Here is a 21,812-nt window from a genome sequence, read left to right as displayed (position 1 = left end):
AAAATGAAGACACAATTTTACAATCTCAGTGCTAGCGCAGGCAACACTAAAAATGCAAAGCAAAAAAAACAATTGCCAGGTCGAAACTGCCACTTTTCGAATATATGCAAAGCTGCGCATATTTTCTATTAGGAGAATTAATAGTCTGGAAATTTTGAGACATGGTCTCCGAGTCTCATTTCAGTCTCGAGACTCAAATTTCTGCCGGGACTGGAAGCCCTAATCGATATAAGGAGTCAACATAGTTGTATGATGTTATATACAGTTATGCTACAGATCCACACTGTTATATCTGTACTTTAAAGCTGAAAGGCTGGAAGTCACATTTTTTGCAAAATTGAGTTATAAATGTCATTTTGTTAATATATTCAGATTCTATTAATGCTAAAAACATTGGAGTCCTCCGGTATACCACTAGCTTGTTCGAAAACACCAGTACACCAGTAGTGCAGTAATAATACTCGTGCTTTCAACAAAATTCAACGTTTTGCTGGTATTAAAGCAGTGGATACCGAATAAATTCCACAATGTTTATAACAAACTACCTCTGACGCAGCGAGGGGTTTTGCGTAAAATTAAGTATTGTTGTCATAATCAACCATACTTAACCATTATGTCATTTTATTAACATATTAAAACAGAGATGAAGAACATTTTAGAGAAGGTAATATAGAAGTCCAGGCGTCTACAGGGCTAATGACCTGTCAATGGCTGGTTTAAGTGGCCACTTTACACACTGTGTAACATTCACCATTCTGCCCATATATGAACATCTATATTCCTCCAATTCTTTCATCTGTTGATGTTCGTGAAGTTAAAGAGCTGAAACCGAGTTGAATGTTACACAGTGTGTAAAGTGGCCACTTAAACCAGCCATTGACAGGTCATTAGCCCTGTAGACGCCTGGACTTCTATATTACCTTCTTTAAAATGTTCTTCATCTCTGTTGTAATATGTTAATATAAACAGCTCCCCAGGGAGTCGAATCCAGTCCTTGTCTACAAAAATTTGGACAAACTCAAAATATTGTTAATTATGTCATTTCTTTTACTGATCATTTCATTATTTTACTTTGCTTTTTTTCACATACTGTTTACTTTCAATTACTTTTTTATTGCTATTAATATCACATCATTAAATTTATATTTACCTGTTATTTACATAAATAATTAATGTCTTAATTAATGACACATAATTTAATGCTCTTGTCTAAAGAAAGTTTTATAAATACATTCTCGTATTATGTCCATATTTTTTACAAGTTTTAGTTCGTCGTCTACAGTTACATTAGTGGCTAATTTATGGATAAATTTTAATGATTCTAGTTGAAAGAGTTCAGTTATATTTAATTGCTTAGTTTGTTTAAAAAGTTATCTAGTTGCTGTTAGATAGGAAAGGTCATTTACTAACTTTGATATTTCATTTTGTTGTCTTTGTAGTCTGTTTATGTCATTAATTAATAGCACATATTTTAATGTTTTTGCCCAAAGAGAGTTTTACAAATACATTGTTTTTCATTCAATATTCTACATTACTTTTTGTACTAAAGTCTGAGGTGAATTAGGGAGCGAACCGGGTGGTTAGGACAAAAAACATTTAAGTCCCTTAGTTATTTGATAGTCCATATTTTAAATGTTATTTTCTTAAATATTCTTATCAAAAGCCTATAAATCCAAAAAAACATCAATAAATGTGTTTTTACTTAGAGAGATACATTTGAAACAGTTTTACAACTTCAAACCGCTCTCCTGAACCATTTACCAAATGTGACTTCCAGCATTTCAGCTTTAAGGCACAGATATTATGATGTGACATATTGTCTATAATACGGATCCACATAGTTATATAACATAACATATTGTCTATGTTAAGAATCCACATTGTTATATGACACTATACAACATCCATGACAGAGACCTATATTGTTATACAATGTCACATACCATCTATGTTAGAAATCCACATAATTATATGACGTCAAATACCAACTATGTTATGGCTCAATTATGTTTTGTGACACCGCATACAATATATGTTAGGAAATAAACCATAATGACTTAAAACAGGGATTAACATTGTTTTATTAATCCACAATTAATTGAGACACAATGATGTCACATATCATCATATACGTTAGGCATTCACAATTTTATATGACGTCATATACTGTCTATGTTAAGAATCCACATTGATTTATGATGTCACATATCATAGAGGTTAGAGATTCACATGGTATGATGTCACACCTGCACGACGTAACATAACATCTATGTTAAGGACCCACATTGTTTTATGATATCACAATACATATCTGATATATTACAGATCACACTGATATACTATGATGTTACTTACCACATTCATATGTATTATTTTAATCTCACTATTGAACAACGAATTGCCTTTAAATTTAGTTAAATTCTAATGCTAATTTACAATGTCATAATAAGTTAGGGGAAACACAATTTAATAGACAGACGGGTGTAAAATATTCTAGGCGGTGAACAAAAGACACTAAACATGGAACATTACAATAGTAATAGAAGTAGACAGTTGGATTACAGTTGTGTAGTACATATTATATAGATTTAGAATGTCGCTTATATTAAATATGATTTGTTTTAAATAGTCCATAAATAGTTTTTCCGAGTTTAGCAGATCATTTTATGAATTTTTAATATCTTCCCGAGTCTCTGCTTCGCCGTTTTCATTCCTTTCTTGAATTTTACAACTGGAAAAAAATACCCGGAATTAGTAAGAAATACATAGAAAAATATTTAAAGCTTTCGTGAAACTTTATTTTTTAAGATTTTTTACTTTTTGTACATAATGTTATTTGTACATTGGCGGGCTTATTGCCAAATGGCAATTTCTTCCAACCAACCAATAAAATTATAGTTTTATTTCTATAATTCAAGTTACAGAACATATTTATTCAATAGAACAAACTATGGCCTTAATTCTCCAATGACCCGTCTTTGTCGTATTGTTAACTCAAGACAAGATCTGGACTTTTTTGGTTTAAGTTTAACGATTTAAACGAGCACTAAATAAATAGTCCAGATCTTGTCTCGATGTCCCTTATGTTTGTCAATGCTTCTTTTCTTTTTTAAAAATGTTTTAAACTATTCTTTTATTGTAATATTTAAACCTTATAAATTGTATACATGGACAGTTTCCGTTAATAAATAAATAAATAGAAAATAAAGATTAAAAAGCTAAAGATATATAAAAATAGAAATAAACGTATTTGTTTATAAATTACCTTAAATCAAAACTGTTACTCAATGGGAAAAGGGAAAAAAGAGGAAAGAGGAAAGGAGGAGAGATTAAGGAAGAGAAAGGAGATGTTTCTTCAGACGTGATTTAAACAGAGATAATGTAGTAACATCTTTATACATATTACAAAAAAAATAATGACATATCCCTAAATCAAAATTGAAATGTCACGATCTAAATGTTTGAGTTCCTTTCCTTTCTCCATTTTCTTTCCTTTCCATCCCCTCTCCTCTCCTTTCTTCATAGTATAGTGTAAATTTTTAGTTAATTTTCGATTAAAATTTTTGTATAAAATTATAAGATTCTGCATATGTCCATGAACTTGTAATTTTCTCAAACTGAACGGTTTGGGTAGGTAGGAAGAAATTGTCTAAAGGCAATATGCCCGTCCTTATATGTATTGTATATAAATTGTATATTTATTTATTTCATTTTATTTGGGAAACCAACATACATATTATACATATTTATAGTAAACAAACAGATATAGTGTTTAAACTCGGAACCAATAACAGATTTCCACAAAGTGTACAAAGTTAGTAAAGAAAATCTATTACTATAAGTTTATACATATATAAATGTTATTTTCATGTACTCGTACATATTTTTCGATAATCAATTTTTTATTTTATTTTTAAGAATAGTAAGTTATTGTAAATTGGACGGGATTAGGACAAGGATGCTTGAAGAGAGGATAATATATATATTCTTCTTCCAAGTCGGTCCCTCAATGCTGAGGATCAAGATCACCATGAACACTTCTGATTATTCTGTTCCATTCCAGTCTGACCTCAGCCCGACGAACGGACTCATCAAATTTTAACCCCGTAGCCACCTTTATTTGGTCAGTCCATCTATATGGGATTCTACCCCGGCTTCTCCTACCTTCGACTCGGCCAGACATTATTGCCTTTTCTAGATTGTCTGGATCACGTCTAGCAATATGTCTAAAGAAAGACAGTATCCTTCTCAAACACACCACTGATAGACGAGTTGTAATATGGAGCTCTTCCAGTATCGATGCATTCGTCCTTCTGGCTGTCCGAGGCACACGCAGCACCCTTCTCCAACACCACATCTCAAATGCATCAATCCTCTTCCTCTCGTAGGCACGCATTGTCCACGTTTCAGCCCCATATAGGAAAACGGAGAATACCAGGGCTTCCATCATCCGCTTTTTTGTGTTTATTGATATACCTCGATTTTACCAAATCTTCTCCAAACGGTTCATTGCTTCATTAGCATATTTATATTTATTTATAATTATACATTTGTGGATTTATTGCCAAATTCCAACTTCTTCCAACCAACTGATAAAATAAAGGTGTTATTGAGATTATTTAAGCTTTCATATTGATCCAAAAAACATATTATTTATAAAATCTTATTGTAGCATTATTTTTCTTTTTCATTATTACCTAGCTAAATACTAGTCACTTTATGTTTATGTTAAATTATTTTCAATTTTAATTTGCTATATTTATATTTAGAACATAAGATTTTCTCACTTTAATTGTTATCTTTTATTTGTCATCTTAGATTTGTATGTTTCTTTTTTACTTTTTTGCAGTTTTAAAAAAAAAATTTTTTTTTTACTAATTTGTTTAGTTTCAATTATTTAGTTGAATTAAATAGGTATATTTCATATTATATATTACATAATGAATTGTTTACTGCTGTGATTTTTTCTGTAAAACTTTTTATTGTAAAAGGTTCTTTGAACCGTTGATATATAAATAAATATATATAAAGTGTTAAATAAATAACTCTATGAGGCCATGAGCCCTGTGTTGAGTAGGTATACAACATAATAGAAAGAGCAATTTTCCAAAGCACGGAACTTGTAAAAATATTAAAAAAATTTCAACTTATAGAAATATTTTTGATCTTACCGTCGTCAAATCTCGGGGCGGTAATAGACCGCGGCATAGCCAAATAAAAGCTGAAACTGGAAGAAATGTTACCTTTAGGTGTGGTGGGGGAGGGTATGATATGCTGAACGGGAACGGGCCGAAGGGGTTTCATAGGCCGCTTTTTCCTATACGGCTTCTTTAAACTGGTCAGCGCCTGTTGAAATAAAAAAAATAAAAAATGTAAACATTCGAAATTTTACAAAAAAATGTTTTTTTTGTGTCCAGACGGACGAAGAATACAGTTCTGCCAATAAAATTTTGAGCATGTCTAAATGTTTGTATGCATTTTTGCATACAAAATTTTTTGAGAAGTGGATATGGAAGTCTTGACATATGAAGTTATGCAGAAAGCAGCCAGTCCACAATTTTGAAAAAATTAGACATTGATGTTATTTATTATTTTTTTATTTTGTCTTAAAATAGTACAAACATAATAAATGAATGTCCTAATATTAACTTATACCTATCTAATTATTAATAAAACATATACTAATTATTAAAATTTCTAAACAATATACGTACACTTAAAAAGAAAACTTCTATAAAGCTAACACGAATAAGATTACTTTTTAAAAACTAACTTATCTGCTAAACACATGTTTTTTTAACTGACATTTAAATGAAATAATATTTTTTTGCTCTCTTATTTCCAATGGTATTTCCTTATAATATAACTGTACAGCTCGGTGCATCAACGAGTTCTGTGTATTTGTTTTCTTACGAAATGGTAGTCTTACTCATGTTTATTTCTTGTTTTATATATGTGTTCACATTGATTAGAAAAAACCTTTTGAGTCAACTCTTTTGAGGTATAACCATTAATCATTTTATGAACAAAAAACATTACATTCAAATATATTAGTTGTTATTGGGTGCAGTAAGGTCAATGCTATGTTCTGCTAAAAACAGCCAGATCGCTTACATACAAAAAAAACGGTATTAATCACCTTCTGGAAATTGTGTCGATCACAAAATGGCATATTTCAATTTGCAGAAAACACCCATAGCACTAGAAATATCTTACGGTACTTTAAAAATCATTACAACTGGTCAAATACATAATTAGATTTATGTTTTTAATGTAAAAAAAAAAAACAAGTGTATTCATTGTTTATCATTTGTTTAAGTAAAAAACATTCCAACTGTTGTGTAGATTTGATTATTCACCCTTTTCAAAAATTGCTATTATAGCAGTTTCACTTTTCTATGGCTGGCTGCTTTCCGCATAACTACGTTCATATGACTTATCATTGTCTTTTACGCAGGGAGAGAAGTAAGAAATATAGTAGAACTTGGTTATTACAAGAAAGATGGGACCGACTAAATTTGCTCAATTTGCTTGTTATATCAGAAAGGTTGTTTTTAATTCAATTGCCATCGCTAAGTAAACAAATGAATATACAGATAATTTTAAAGTAAAACTGATAAAGAGGAGAATCCGACGAGGAAGCGGAAACGAAATTCTGCTAACCTAGACTGTCGAATGTGATCACGATGTTGGCGAGATGGTAGAAAATAAATGAGAAAAATCTGATTGAATTCCCTTAAATTTATTGATTTTTAATTTAGGTAGTCGGGTAGTGCCGTATCCTGAATCAAATTCTGTCGTCTGGCTGGAGCCGTCCATAGTTGTACCGTTTTAGATGGGTTAAGTGTTAGTCTATTTTCAGCCATCCAGTTTCCTATTTCTCAATGCATCCATTCATCAGATTAACAAACACATAGCTGAAGCTCCGAATCCTTGGGAATGGCTATCGACAAAATAAAAGTTGCCATGACGTTCCGGTACATTTTTTAACTTACCGCAGGTTCTCTCAGTGGCGTTGAGCTCAGGATGGGCAGGTGCGGGGTAGGTGGGAAACGGGGGGCGGGAGTCAGCTCCAAGGGGGCGGGGGGCGGTACTATGGTGGGGGGCAGCATGGCGGGGGCCATCTGGAAGGAAGAAACACATAGGTTAAACAAACAAGGCAACTATATTAAGGGGTTGCGGGGGTAAACATATTTTTTTTAAATCAGAATATGTATTAACATGGAAAATTTCATTCTGATCGGTTCAGTTTAGAGGTGCAGAAAACGAGACAGCGAAACCTCGATTTTAGTAAGGCACAATCAGTCCGATGTCCTTTTTCACGCAATATTTTATAATTTTTATTACCTGCGCGTTCTCATCCTGCTGGATGCCTCGTAGTCTGGCGGCCCTGAGGGCGGCTTGGACAGCTTCTCTCCGTGACCCTCGACGCGCCGGCCGGTTGAGGCGAGGGAGGAGGCGGCCGACCCTCCCTCTCGGAGACCAGGACTCGTCCTCCCTACAATTTGATCCAAATTATTAATTATCCGGGCTTTAAATATTAATAATATAAATAAATAAATGTCTCCAATGATTAGGTCTGTGATAAGCGTTCACTTTACTATCATTATTATTACCGGGGATAATTTACACTGCGCCATTTTTGTGAGAATCATCTCAAGGGCGCACTGAATAAGAAACGTCCCAACACGTCTTACAGCAACATGGCCCATGGATGTTGGGATTCTAGTTCCTCATATCCAATGACGTTACAAGTTTTTATGATTCAACCAATTAATTACAGAGTTGCCATTTTTTTTTGACATTTTGATAGCTCTGCCTGGTAAAAAAATACATGTTAGCCACTTGACTAATTCCGGATAGATAGAAGATGCACATTTATACATTCAGAACTCTGTTATATAAAAGCCTCGGCATCTGCGCCCTACTGTCTTGACAAATTTCTCCATTTCTGTTGGGATGGCTTTTGAGATTACCTGTCACTTCTGTCCAGGCCTGGCGTGGAGTGGGGGTTCCTCCTCTTGTTGTGGGATCGGTTCAGTGGAGTCCTCCTGGATGACGAGGGAGGGAGACCGTCTTCCTCGTCAGAAGACATGTCCAACGATGGATAAACTGTGAATTAGAATAATACTAGGAATCACGAAGGAAAGTAAAAAATTATCTAATTATAATTTTTGCACAAAAATATAAAACCAACACGACATGCATAATAAGCACATGCACTGATTAGACGAAGAGACGGGTACGTCTCGAAACCGGTAGAAAGAAAAGTTGGTAAGTGGTAATATACAAATATTTAACAACAATATTTTGAGTTTGTCCAAATTTTTGTGGACAAGGACTGGATTCAACTCCCTGGGGAGCTGTTAACATTAACATATTACAACAGCGATGAAGAACATTTTAGAGTAATAATTCAAATAGATGAATAGATGAACAAATAATTCAATTAGATGAATCTCACCCGCATAAATAAAGATTTTAGCTCTTCAACTTCACAAACGTCAACAGATAAAAGAATTGAAGGAATTTTTATTAATATCCCTACAGAGATGAGGTAGAATTTTTTTTCAAATTCAGGATTATGGATATTCGAGCGTTTACAGGGCTTATGACCTGTCATTGGCTGGGTTAAGTGGCCACTTTACGTATTACAACATTCCCCATTCCGCTTATTAGCGAATATCGACACAGGTAACATTTTTTTGATTTTTGTGTATGTGTTATTAAATGAGAAACCATTCACAAGCGTGTTGGAGCGCCATCTATGTATTGATATTGAAGTTAAGTATTTTTAATTAGCATATTACTTTATTTTATGTATTTAAGACTCTTCCGAGTTAAATTAAGTACTAGTAATCGCCTGCAGATGACTCTGCAATTTATTTATACTTATATTTTGACCAGATCTTATTACAAAACATTATTTTTGGTACGTGTATTTTGTACATACACAAATCTGGATTTCTCCCAAGGGGGAGTAGGTATATATTTTTATTAATACACGTACCAAAAATAATGTTGAATTGAAGGAATATCGATGTTCAAATATGGGTAGAATGGTGAATGTTACAGTGTGTAAAGTGGCCACTTAAACCAGCCAATGACAGGTCATAAGCCCTGTAGACACCTAGACTTCTACATTACCTTCTCTAGAATGTTCTTCATCTCTGTTGTAATATGTTAATACAAATATTTAATAACATTTAGTAGAATGTTTGACCACAAAGTTAATGCTATAAATAATTGGTTTATCTGAATCATCATCATTCCCTTTCGGCACTTAATGGTGCATAGGCCACTGCATTGGTACACCAATCGCAGTGTATCTTGATCATTTTTGCTACATAAAGGCAAGATGATCAGTTTTACGCTTCAGGTACCAGTCCAGGACCCTGATTACAATGGGAAGTATTCAGAGTTATTTTCGACTGTCTATAAAAAAAAAACAATATTTGTGTACAAAAACATTTGAAGTATCTTCGTTAGTAGCCTAGAATTAAATATGTTTAGAAGAAAAAAGTGTATGCATATTCTGCTTTTCATACAGAAATCTTAATTTTACTTTGTAGATAAAATTGAAGATAAATGTTAACTTCCCACTGTAATTCAGGCCCAGGGATTATGAAATATTTTAATGAAAAAACACATTTTATGTCAAAATTTCGTGTCAACCATGTCGGGAATCGAACCCAAGACCTCTTGCATGGTAGGCAAACGCGCTGACCACCACGCCACTTGGTTTATCTGTATAAGTCAGCCGAAATCAAGTGACCCTCATTTATCGGTTATTGGACGCATTATACACAGCTTTCGTGCTTTTAAAGACAACAGCTGGAGGCGTGATGCAGAAGCCAGGGTGAAGATCTTTGCGACATCCCATCAGTGATAGGTAATAAAGAACTCACACGAGAGGTAGTATCGTACATGATCAATATAGTGCAGGCAATTGGTAAAATAAACCAAAGTAGGAACAAAATACCGAACACTCTTCTAGTGGAATGGAAGGCCGGTTGACAACTGTCAACAGGCCGGCTTCTCGTGAAGACTTTTAAGTGGTTTCCTCTCCACGTGAGCAAATGCTGAGAAGTGCCTGATTGGCCCACATTAGAATATCCTTCCTGATTCCTACAGTTTTGCTAAAATAATGTAATATAATAGCAGAAAAATCCTCTTTTTGAAATGTCATCATCATTCCCTTCCCGCACCTAATGGTGCATAAGGCACTGCATTGGTACACCAATCGCAGCGTATCTTGATCATTTTGTTACATGAAGGTAAGGTGATCAGTCTTACGCTTCAGGTACCAGTCCAGGGACTATGAAATATTCTAGTGTAAAAACACCCTTTTAAATAATATTTGAAATCAACCATATCGGGAATCGAACCCGAGACCTCTTGCGTGGTACGCGAATGCATTGACCATTACACCACGAGGCCGAGTTTTTTTTTTTTGCCAGATTTTTAAAATATAAACCTCGTATATTATAGGCAAGGTAAAAAATAATGCAACTCCTATCAAATAATTTTAAAAAAAAGGTCACTGCAGATTGAATAAACACCGTGCTAGAATGAACATTTCTTAAAATTGAAGCATTAAAATAACCAAAAAAGATCGCAGAGGTGAAAAAAAACAACAAGTGGTCCCTCAGGGGTGCAATTATGAGAGATATATTTTTTTTCATGCGACTAATTTTTGCTTCATATATGGCCACACTGATGAATAAAAGTAAAAAAATATGAACATGTGAAATCAAACATGATGATTTTAATTAAGAACATTATTGCGGCCTTAAGCATTACCCAAAACACTTAATTAGGTTGAATTGACCAAACTGTATTAGCTTTATTTCCGTTTTTGAAGCAGTATACACCATTTGAAGTTTCATCATCAGGGTGGACATTATATGAAGCAAAATGTCTTCACATTAAAAAAATATAAATCTTCGAATTAATCACTCTTTAGGAGGTAGAAAAGATTTATAATTGAACGTAGTTATACGGAAAGCAGCCAGTCATAGAAAAGTGAAACTGAGATAATAGCCATTTTGTGAAAAGAGTGAATTATAAAATCTACACAACAGTTGGAATGTTTTTGACTTTAACAAACGAGAAACAATGAATACATAAGTTTTTTTTTTATATTACAAACAAGAATCTTATTGTATATTTGACCAGTTTAAAAGATTTTTAAAGTACCATAAGATTTTTAAAGTACCATTAGATTTTTAAAGTACCATGAGGGTTTTAAAGTACCATAAGATTTTTAAAGTACCATGAGGGTTTTAAAGTACCATAACATTTTTAAAGTACCATTAGATTTTTAAAGTACCATGAGGGTTTTAAAGTACCATAAGATTTTTAAAGTACCATGAGGGTTTTAAAGTACCATAACATTTTTAAAGTACCATAAGATTTTTAAAGTACCATAAGATTTTAAAAGTACCATAAGATTTTTCTAGTTTTGTGAGTGTTTTCTGCAAATTGAGAAATGCTGTTTTTGTGATGGACACCCTTTTCCGGAGGTGATTAATACAGTTTTTTATACAAAAGCGGTCTGGCTGTTTTTAGCAGAACATAGAATCGACCTTACTGCACCTGATAACGTCAATATCTCATTTTTCCGAAATTGTGAACTGGCTGCTTTCTGCATAACTACGTTCAATTGCACTCCAGATAAATCCAGATGCGATTGGCACGAAGGGGCGAATTTTCCATCATGTAACCTGCCAGTCTGAATTACTGGATGGATTGCGTGCTCACCATATTCCTCATCTTTGTGGACGGCTCTGATCGGCGGCGCTTCCGTGGCGGGGATGGACTTCCTGGTGGCCTCGGCTCTCGCCAGACCATAGCTCTGTCCTATGGATAGCATGCCGGCCACGGCATCACGCTCCCTGAAAGGTGCGCAAAATTCTAATTAAAATTTAAAAATAAAATCAACGTTCGAGTTTGTCCAAATGTTTGTGGGATTCACTGGATTTCACCCCCTCGAGAGTCATTAAGATTAACAAATTACAACAGGAATGGAGAATACCCTAAATAAGGGAAGCTCTTTAACTTTACCAAAATCAACAGATGGACGAATTTAAGAAATATGGATGTTCAAACATGGGCAAAATGGTGAATGTTACACAGTGTGTAAAGTGGCCACTTAGACCAGCCAATGACAGGTCATAAGCCCAGTAAATGCCTAGACTTCCATATTCCCTTATTTAAGGTATTCTTCCCGTTTCCTTCTTTTAAAAAACGCGCACTATCCTGGATTCAAACTTAAGATATGAACCTTTTTTTTTATGATATATTTGGTCGCCCTTTAATAATAAGGAATATTTTTATGTTTTTTTATATTTTTTATTTCCTTTTTTAATTACTATAAAAAAAAAAAAATACCTTAAAATCTTTTACAGAATATTTTCTTTTCTCTTTATGTTACACAAAAATATTAAAACTGTCTATTTATTATAGGAGCAAAAATTCATAAACATTTCTTGTATACCCACGAACAGGCCATGCCTTTTTGGGATTTTTTTGTTTGCCATTTTTACTGTTAATATGTATTTCATTTCTATTTAATTATCCTTTATTTTTTAATACTCTGTTTTACCTCTTATGTATACTGTAAAAAAAAACAAAAAATTGAAATAAATAAAAAATAAAAAGAATAGAGGTGTACGCTCCCGAAACTATTAGATGTTCAAATAATTCTCCGTTGTTTGACAAAAGTTGGCGCCACCAGTAAGTTATGGTTGAAGTTGTCAGATGTAAAACACCATCGTAAGGTGGACATCTGTCAACAACATAACCTTGAAATATTAGTGATTTTTTATCAGTATATATACAACGTTGAATATGCTACTAAGAATATACAAAACTTATATCAGACCTACTCTCGAATACGGGTGTCAGATATGGAATCCCTATTATGTTAAGGATATCAACTTGTTGGAAAGAGTCCAAAGACGAGCTACAAAGTTGTCGCCAAGCCTAAAACGGGTTCCATGTGTGGAGAGACTGGAAACTCTCGGTCTCGCAACGCTGCGGGAACGGCGAGAAAGGGGTGACCTGATAGACATACAAGATACTCAACAGTCACTATAGCTGCCCAAATTTGGATCCCATTGTTCAAGCTTACACAAGATGCCCGTCTTCAAGGGCACAGTCTTAGGCTGGAGAACATGAGATTCAATCTAAATCCACAGAAGCATTTCCCGAGCAATAGGGTTGTTCATGGTTGGAATAAGCTGTCACAAGAGCTGATCTTAATGTGTAGTCTCAATGGGTTAGTAAATGGACTAGATTTATTTCGGAAAAGTTAAAGTGCACCAACAACTAACTTTCGTTCAAATAGATTTAAGCATATCAGCTTTAAGCTGCTCGCTTAAAAATAATAATATTAAAATAAAAAGCAGTTTTGAAAAAATGTAACCAAATATCGCACTAATTAAATCATTAGTGGGGTCAAATATGGCAGTCTTAAGTTGGGTTTAAAGGATGTGTGGCTATTGTCCTACTGTTCTGTCCATGCGTGTTTACTCGAAGACAATGCGGCCGCGTAGGGGTAATTCATTGTCTTGCGGAGATAGCTTGCCCGTCTATCTCTCGGACCAAGTCTCTGTCCATTATCCTGTCCTTCAAATTGTTGGACAATAGGTCCGATATAAAGTTTATAGATGGAGTTTGATTATAAGGGGTGGGGTATTCTGATCGCACAAGCCCGCGTAGAAAACGCATTTTTAATGCATATTTACATATTTAATACACGCTAACCAGAGCCATCTCTTCATTCGCAATTCCGTTCAGAATACCAGCCCAGGTGTCAAATTTGCATGGTTATCTTACTGGTTATCAGACGATCCGGTGAAGGCCGACGCTTGGAGTAAAGATTCAATTCCATTCTTTGGTGCTGAGAAATTCCCTGGATTAGCCTGTCTCTCTTCTTGTCGGTACACATGAGCTAGAATAAGAGAAAAAAATGAAGAAGCTTAGAAGTTTCAAAATTCCATGATGTTAATTTCATTTCCCTGACATTTTATTTGTTTGTTTAGAATTATTTTTTTATTGTATCTAGGACCATCCAAAAACCCTTGAATGCGTCTAGTTTTATGTGCCGCCTTCGGACATAAGGTATCATAGAATAAGGAATAGTCCAGAAGGAGCGTAGAATCATTTTTGAACACATCGGACTGTGTCCAATAATCCCCCACCATGCCCTATTTTCGCCGCGCGCATTTGTGATGTCGCCGCGAGCATTCACGATGTCGCCGCGCGCATTCGTGATTTCACCGCGTAATGTTGCTTGGTGGGAAAAAAAATTATCATAACAGAAATGTAAGGTAAAAAAAAAAGCAATCTGTTAATTTCTCTAAAAATTTATTGAGCATGTGGAAACATTGATTGACACAACAGAGTAGATAAGTAAAGGGTCATTTAATAATAGTAATTGAATTAATGAACTTTGAACTTAAAATATAAAACAAATTTTATTTTACATAAAATGGACATTTTTATATCATGTTAAATAATATTTGATGTTTTAAAGATAATGTCGTTAAAATTTCCCCCACGGCGTTGTTGAATCCGAGGTCTAATTTTCATTAGTTCTTTCATTAGATGAGCAAAGTAGGGTAAAAAAAATTACTACCCCGGCAACACTAACGAAATTTTCATTTTATTCTTCGACAATCTGACAGATGGAAAAATAATTCAGTTTTTAATAAATGCATTTGCTAATTACACATAAAATGTGATACCATCCTGTTTCTTTAAGATCCTAGCAGTATTTCTACACTTTAAAAGGACACAACACGTCATAGTTGAATTCAAATCAGGAGTTGCGTACTGAGCGACGTCTACAAAGAAACTAATGGGTCATTTATGAGTAGTTTAGTCGCCTTCTGTTTGATGTGCGTATGCAGTTTCTGGACTATTCTTAATTCTATGTACAGTATACAAAAATAATAAGAATAATAAAAGTTTTCTCTCTGATAAATCTTTATCATATACTGCATCAGCATATTTCATACAAAATGAAGTCAGTGTAGTATAAACAGGCTAAATTATACAGTTCATCATCATCTACACGATACCGGTATCCGTGCTATAGCAATAGTGAAGTGCTCCACATAAGAAACAATCGGAAGAACTTGGAAAGTGAGTAACAATTTCCATACAGTCCACTAAATTACTAATTCCCTCTGTTATCAATGTACAATGCCTGAAAAGCATTAAGCTGACCATACATAATATAATTGCAGTACATACCAATACACCACTGAGTGGGGATAGGAAAGACTAGTAGTATAGTAAATAGACTCAACTGACCTGGTATAGTGATCTTGATGCCTTTGTCTTTGGGTTTTTTCTTCCCCTTGGAGCTGGAGGGTGGGGTGGGAGCCGCCTCATCAATGTAGAGCGCTCCCGAGTCGTCGAGGTCCTCGTAGTCGTAAATGGACTGCCTAGGGTCAGTTCTGCGTCGCGTCGGCCGATCAGTTCTTCTGGGCGTCATCGTAGTAGGAGTACTCTACAAAAAAAATAAATTAAATCAAAAAAGAATTCAATAAACAAGTTAGGAAAAGAAGTGGATGTGTCGTGTTGTATTAGACCACCCAATTTTTTTCAGTAAGATGGATTCCTTGAATGTTAACTCCAACACAATTGAAAATTCATCTGTACACTGTCAGGAAGCTTCTTGCTTACCACCAGCAAAACAAATAGGACTTTCTTGATCGTTATGTAACCGTGGATAAAACACGCGTCCACTACTATGACACTGAGATCAAACGCCGAAGCATTCAGTGGAAACCACTTCATCAGGCGAGGCCATAGCCTCAGTCTTCTTCGGTGTTTGCTTGTTGACTAACGGTCAAAGGGGGCCGCAGTAACGGGCTTCTATTACGCTAAGGTGGACAAATGTTCTACCAGGAAGCTATGGAAATGTTGGAGCATCGCTGGAAGAAGTGCATACAAGCCCAGGGGGAATACGTTAAAAAACAAGATACAATTTCTTTACTCATTCACTCGAAATAGGTCAGCGGTGGAGAATATAAATCAACCTTTGTTATTTATAGTGGTTGTTTTTTACAAATTTATAAACAAAAAAGTACAAACTAATTTTAGTGCACGTGCGGACATGGTGGTGTTTGCACCCCCTTTAACTCTGCATGTGATGGTAAAGGTAAAAGTGTATTTTAGTATTAAGTGGTTATATACCAATATTTACTAACATTAATAAAAAAAATTGAATACAAAATTTACGCTTTGAACATAAATAATTATTTGTATACTCACATAAGCGGGAGGGGGTACGGTCGGAGAGTTCATTTCATGTACAGAGGTGACTGCATCATACACTAAAATATTCTGCACATGTTGTCCAGTCTCTGTTATCACACCGTGCCGAATAATGTTCCTATCCACGTCTTTCTTGTCCAGCAGTTGGTCAGACTTGTACAGATTGCCTTTAGAATCAACATAATTATAAATCGGCTCGGAAACTATATAATCCATCCTCTCCTGGACGATACCGCCTTTCGGATCATCCTGGATCAAGCGATAACCGTCCGTTCCCGTTAAAACGGTAGAATCGTCACTGTAGGGGGAGGCTCCGTCTTGCGATCGTATCGCTTGCGCGTACGGGTCAGAATTATTAGCAAAATTTAAATTCATCGCGAATCCGGACTTTACGTCTTCGATTTTCGGTTCGACGAATCCCGGCGGCTTCGCCTGCCCGAGGTATTCGTTGATTGATTTCGTCGGCGAATAGTCCGGAAGGATTCCGTTGTTTTTGCGGTCGACGACGTACTCGGGATCGTAGTTGTTTGTCTGCACCTGCTGTACGTGTTGGATCTCGTCGCTTGCGTACATCCCCGGACCGTACAGCATGCCGTTCCCATCGTACGGAATATTTGCGCTGACGTAAGAAGTCACATTCGAGTGCGAGGTCCCGGGCATTGTGAGGTTTTCGTTTGTGAATAGGATTTGTTCGTCCGTGGAATCATTGATGTTGTTTTTGACCTGGCTTTTTGATATTGTCCACTGGTTGGACGGCTTCTGGTGGCGCTGGATGTTGGAGGAGTTTCCGATGAGGTGCGACTTGAGGATGGAATGCTCTGTAGTGGCATAATCGGGTGGCGGCCCGTGGTTAGGGTGCCTTTGAGGTGAACTTTCAGAGGTGGCAGGGGGTGATCTGGAATGTTCATATAAAAATAAATATAAACATATTACAACGGAGATGGAGAACATATCAGAGAAGATAATATGGAAGCTTAGGGCTTAAGACATGTCATTGGCTGGTTTGAAGGGCTATAAGTCTAATACCCGTATGCAGAGACAAAACTTAAGGTGAGGAAAGTACATTCTAATTTCAAATGCAGAGAATAACCCGAAGGTGAAGACAGGCGGCCTCCGTGGTGTAGTGGTCAAGACGCTTGACTCACGCACGGAAGGTTACGGGTTTGATTCCCGGTGAGAACACAAAAATTAAAATGTGATTTTTCTCAAGCCTGGGTGCTCTGTGATGTAATTCACCACTGTAATTAGGCCTCCTGGCCTGTTGTGGTGCAAAAAAAAAATAAAAAAAATAAAATAAAATGACAATAGAATGTACTTTCCTCACCTTAAGGTCGGTCTCTGCATACGGGTATTAGTTTTCATTTGAACAAAAACATCATATTGACTTGTACAAATCATGATACACAGTTAACAAATGTTTAGAAACAATAAAGTTTTAATATTATTAAATTAAGATGTTTAAAACATAACAATAGAAATATTTAAAGTTATAAAAAAGATGGTTTAAAAAGCCGCGATCTATATGAAAGTGATACCGCATAAATAAAATTTCCCAACATTTAAGGGAAAAATTATTTTATGCGAATTCTAAATTCTATTTTCGTTTTTTTTTATTTACACATAAAATAATTTTGACATACTGTTTTTATTTCAAATAAAAAAACAGATTGCATAATATTATTTGAAAAAATATAAAAATATTTTTAGTGAAATTATTGAAAATATGTAAAAAAAATTATTGACAATTTCCACTTTTCACCATTATAACAATTTTTCCTGGAAGTATATGTACACTACAGTGTAGCAAATCAATTATATTTTTATGTCATTTATAATTTTTCCATACATTTTTCATTTCCTCACTTTAGCGTTTTCCTCAGTTTTACACTTTTTTTCTTGCTCCCTTGAAAAACGTGAAAAGGGGTTTTTACTGTATATCATTTGCAAATGCGTGAATTCTCCTGATTGTGTGCACTGTAGTTTGTTGTAAATACATTTACATAGAAGAGTTTATTAAATTGGGTAACCCGGCCAGGCACTTGTAAGTTGTAACAGTTGGGAAGAGTCAAATTTAATATTTTAAATAAAAATAATAAATGATTTAGTTTTCGTCTATCTTCCAATGTTGCTACATTTAAATAATTATTTAAGTATGTATACTTGATATGTTCAATTGGAAAATTTAATTTGAAATTAAACGTAAAAATAAATGTTGAACTCTTTTGATATCATTTACATATAGCGTCGAAGCACCAGTAAATGACCACCCCCCCAGTAAATGACCATTGGTTAATATAACACAATACTCGTATAATAAGAATTGCTACATGTGTCCAGTCAAAAACTTTTAACACCAGAAACTATGACAAAAGCAGTAGGCGGACACATCTTTTGGTAAGAAACAAATCTATCAGTTTTGAAATGTGAGTTGTCAAAAGGTAATAGTGCGTCTTCCCGGTATTGTTCCGAGATTGATAGTGTTTTTATAAGGAAAGGTGTGGTAAGTGTTTTATTTGATACTACTTCTTATGCAATTCTTTGAATATATCCATATTCTAATGTGTTAGGGTGTTTTATAATGTTATGATGTAACTAAATACGAGTATTATTTTTACTGGGGTAGTAAAGATCATTCTATTTTTTTAGAGTAATATTAATGATAATAAATTGTAATACTTGTATTTCAATAAAAAAGTCAAAGTACTTAGTAAAATATTAATGTGTTTTTTATTGTTTTCTTTCTTTTTGTACGCTGAAATAATGAAATTTATACCTTTAATGTGGATTTCATTACAAGCTGAACCTTAAACGGTCATTCATTGGTGCTTTGACCCTATGCACTTTATAATATGGTGAACTTTTTTTTATTTTTTATTTATTTACAATTTTAAAAAACCCGTTAGGGTTACATTCGAAATTTTATATTGTCTAGTCATTTTATGTCTCGTCTAGTCTAGTTAGTTCAGTCACCATGTGCTTTTTCAGATTGATTTTAAATTTGTCTCCAGTAAAAGTTTTCAAGTAGTAACGTAAGTCGTTGTAGTGTTTAAGTCCATTATGTAGTATTTTTGACTGTCCTGTGTTTGTCTTTGCTTTTTCAATATGATAGTGTTGTTGTTGTCTGGTGTTATATTTGTGGATGTCAGCATTTTTGACTAATATTATGTCGTCGTCTTGTATGTTTCCCAGTGTTATTTTGTGCACAATTTTTAAGGTCTCAATTTTAGTCAAGTAGTTTATGTCAAACTGGTGTGTTTTTTTGTACAGTTCAGTCGTAGAGGTCAGGTAGGGTAGGTTGTATGTTAGTTTGAGAATTTTATTTTGTTGTCTTTGTATTCTTGTTATGTCTGTCTTGTTACCAGTTCCCCAGAAGGCGATCATGTAACTCAATTTACTTTTGACATAGGCTTCGTACATTATAATTTTTTCCTATAATTAAATATAGGTATAAAATCTTTAATTTTGTAGAAGAGGCTATGTAGTGATGCCATTACTTTAGTGAGTCCATCTATGTGTTTTGTCCATTTTAATTGTCTGTCCATTGTGAGTCCTAGGTAAGTCACATGTTCTAGTTCTTTAAGAGTTTCGTTGTTTAGTTTTATGTTCATGTTATAGTTCTTCTTTTGTGTTTCGAAATGTATTATATTGCATTTCTTGGCATTTAGTGTTAAGAAGTTTTTGTTTGTCCATTCTAATAGTTTTTGCACGTCATTGTTGATAGTTTTAGTCGTTTCAATGTCATTTTTGTTTTCATATAAAATTCCTAAGTCGTCCGCATAGATTGTTTTTTTTCCCATTATGTCACTGTGTATTATGTCGTTAATGTATATTATATAGAACAATGGTCCTAATATTGATCCCCGAGGTACTCCGAATTGCATTGTTGTTATTTCACTTTTGTGTTCTTCAATTTTCGTAAACTGTTTTCTTCCTTGTAGATAGTTTTTAAATATTTTGAGAGCTTGTCCCTTAACTCCTGTATGTTGTAGTTTATCTAGAAGGGTATCTATGTGGACGAGTTGTATTCAAGTTGACTACGTACTAAAGCAACTTATAAAATTTTCATTACATTGACTAAGTCAAAATTGTTCGCAACAGAAATCCCAGAATTTTCATACTTTAATTTGTTATGCACAAAGTATTAAATACACTTACCCTAACTTAATTTTCAAGACGGCTCCTCCTCTTTCATTACTCGTCAGTTCCGTATAGGGGTTTTTCTTCTGCTCCACATTCTCGCCCGGAACTCTATAGTCATTCTCCCCGCCGAAGGAGTCTTGGGAGTCGTATTCCTGGCTGTAGGAAGCCATGCCACTCCGGCAGGCAAGCGTGGCGATGTTGTTCAGCTCCGCGTCCTCAGAGTCCTGGCTGGAGTTGGGAAACATGTGGTCGGAGTCGGGGACGTGCATGATGGGCTTGGGGAGGGTCAGCTTGAGGCCCTTTCTGGGCATCGGCGGCAGGGTCGTGTGCTGGCTGTACAGGGTGCGAGGATTGCTGGGATCATAGTTCAGGGGGATGTCCGGAGGGTGTTTGGAGTTGGAAACCGACGCGAAATGGCGGTCTTGTTGAGGAGAGATTTTCGGCTGTTTTGCGTCCTAAAACAAAAACAAAATGAGGAAGTTCGGTGGTTTTTATTTTTTTTATTTGTTGATAGACTAAGCCAAAAATATTAAAATTTTAAAGTTTTATATTTCTTAAATTATTTTACATGTGACATTGCAAGTTCTCTTCCGCTTCTTCTTGATGAGTTCTGCTGATTCGTCAGTTGACTTATCGTAAACCGGAAATCTAACAGAACTCTCTTATCACTGATTGATTCAGAAGTACTAGTGACATCATGCAATGTACTTCGTTTTTATTAAAATCATTTTTATTATTTTTTCATACATTTTCAATAAACTTCCCTGTACAATTTAATGTTCTAATTTTGACCTCACTTAAACATACTTTTTTTTTACCAATTTCCCATAGGGTCTAACATCTTAATTAAAATAGCTTTTGCTATGACAATAGCAATTTTTTTCTTCCTTTCCGTTGTTTGTTGCATTATTTAGCGTTAGTAAGCCATAGTAAAAGCAAGAATTTTAGGTCCTATACTACAATCATTTCAGTGAGAAGGCTGTGACAGATTATTTTTTAAGAATTGATCACATAATTATATTCAGGGAAGCGATGATGAGAGAACAAGGTACGCACCACTTTCGGCTTCTTCTTCTTTCTCTTGGTAACGGGAGACTGCAACACGACTGGACGCGCCGGCGGAAGCAGCTTCTCCAGCCTCCTTAGCTCCTTGGCCAACTCCCGCACCAGCTGCCCGCTGTTGATGCTGTCCGGAATATTGTCTTTTTTGCTTTGGTCATACTGGGAAAAATCATTAAGATTAGATTAATTCGAGGTCTTCGGGCAAAGAACTAATTAAAGTACCTGAAATTCTAACGGTGTACGGACAGCGAAGTCACCTGTTTATATTCAACAGCTTGCTGCAGAAGGTCGGGTAGTAAAAAAATAAAATAATAGAA

At 34.9% G+C, this 21,812-nt stretch overlaps 1 protein-coding gene across 1 annotated transcript in view; it reads right to left on the bottom strand.

Moving 5' to 3' along the window:
- Positions 1-1,535: 1,535 nt before the first annotated feature.
- Positions 1,536-21,812, bottom strand: part of LOC148273106 (uncharacterized) — a 34,776-nt gene continuing 14,499 nt past the window's right edge. Inside the window, exons 10-20 of the mRNA XM_088239129.1 lie at positions 21,490-21,654; positions 20,449-20,888; positions 16,291-17,188; positions 15,325-15,523; positions 13,843-13,957; positions 11,764-11,897; positions 7,977-8,112; positions 7,348-7,498; positions 6,996-7,124; positions 5,244-5,346; positions 1,536-2,731 (exon numbers count right to left, since the gene is read on the bottom strand). Coding sequence (XP_088095255.1) covers positions 2,652-2,731; positions 5,244-5,346; positions 6,996-7,124; positions 7,348-7,498; positions 7,977-8,112; positions 11,764-11,897; positions 13,843-13,957; positions 15,325-15,523; positions 16,291-17,188; positions 20,449-20,888; positions 21,490-21,654 — 2,550 coding nt within the window. The 3' untranslated portion in view covers positions 1,536-2,651. The remainder of the gene's footprint in view (positions 2,732-5,243; positions 5,347-6,995; positions 7,125-7,347; positions 7,499-7,976; positions 8,113-11,763; positions 11,898-13,842; positions 13,958-15,324; positions 15,524-16,290; positions 17,189-20,448; positions 20,889-21,489; positions 21,655-21,812) is intronic.

Source organism: Micrasema longulum, unplaced genomic scaffold (assembly GCF_059751315.1).
Source record: "Micrasema longulum isolate JH-2025_06_02 unplaced genomic scaffold, ASM5975131v1 h1tg002071l, whole genome shotgun sequence".
In the NCBI taxonomy this organism is placed as follows: Eukaryota; Metazoa; Arthropoda; class Insecta; order Trichoptera; family Brachycentridae; genus Micrasema; species Micrasema longulum.
Note: the sequence above shows the minus strand (reverse complement) of the source record. Positions and strands in the feature narration are given on the sequence as shown.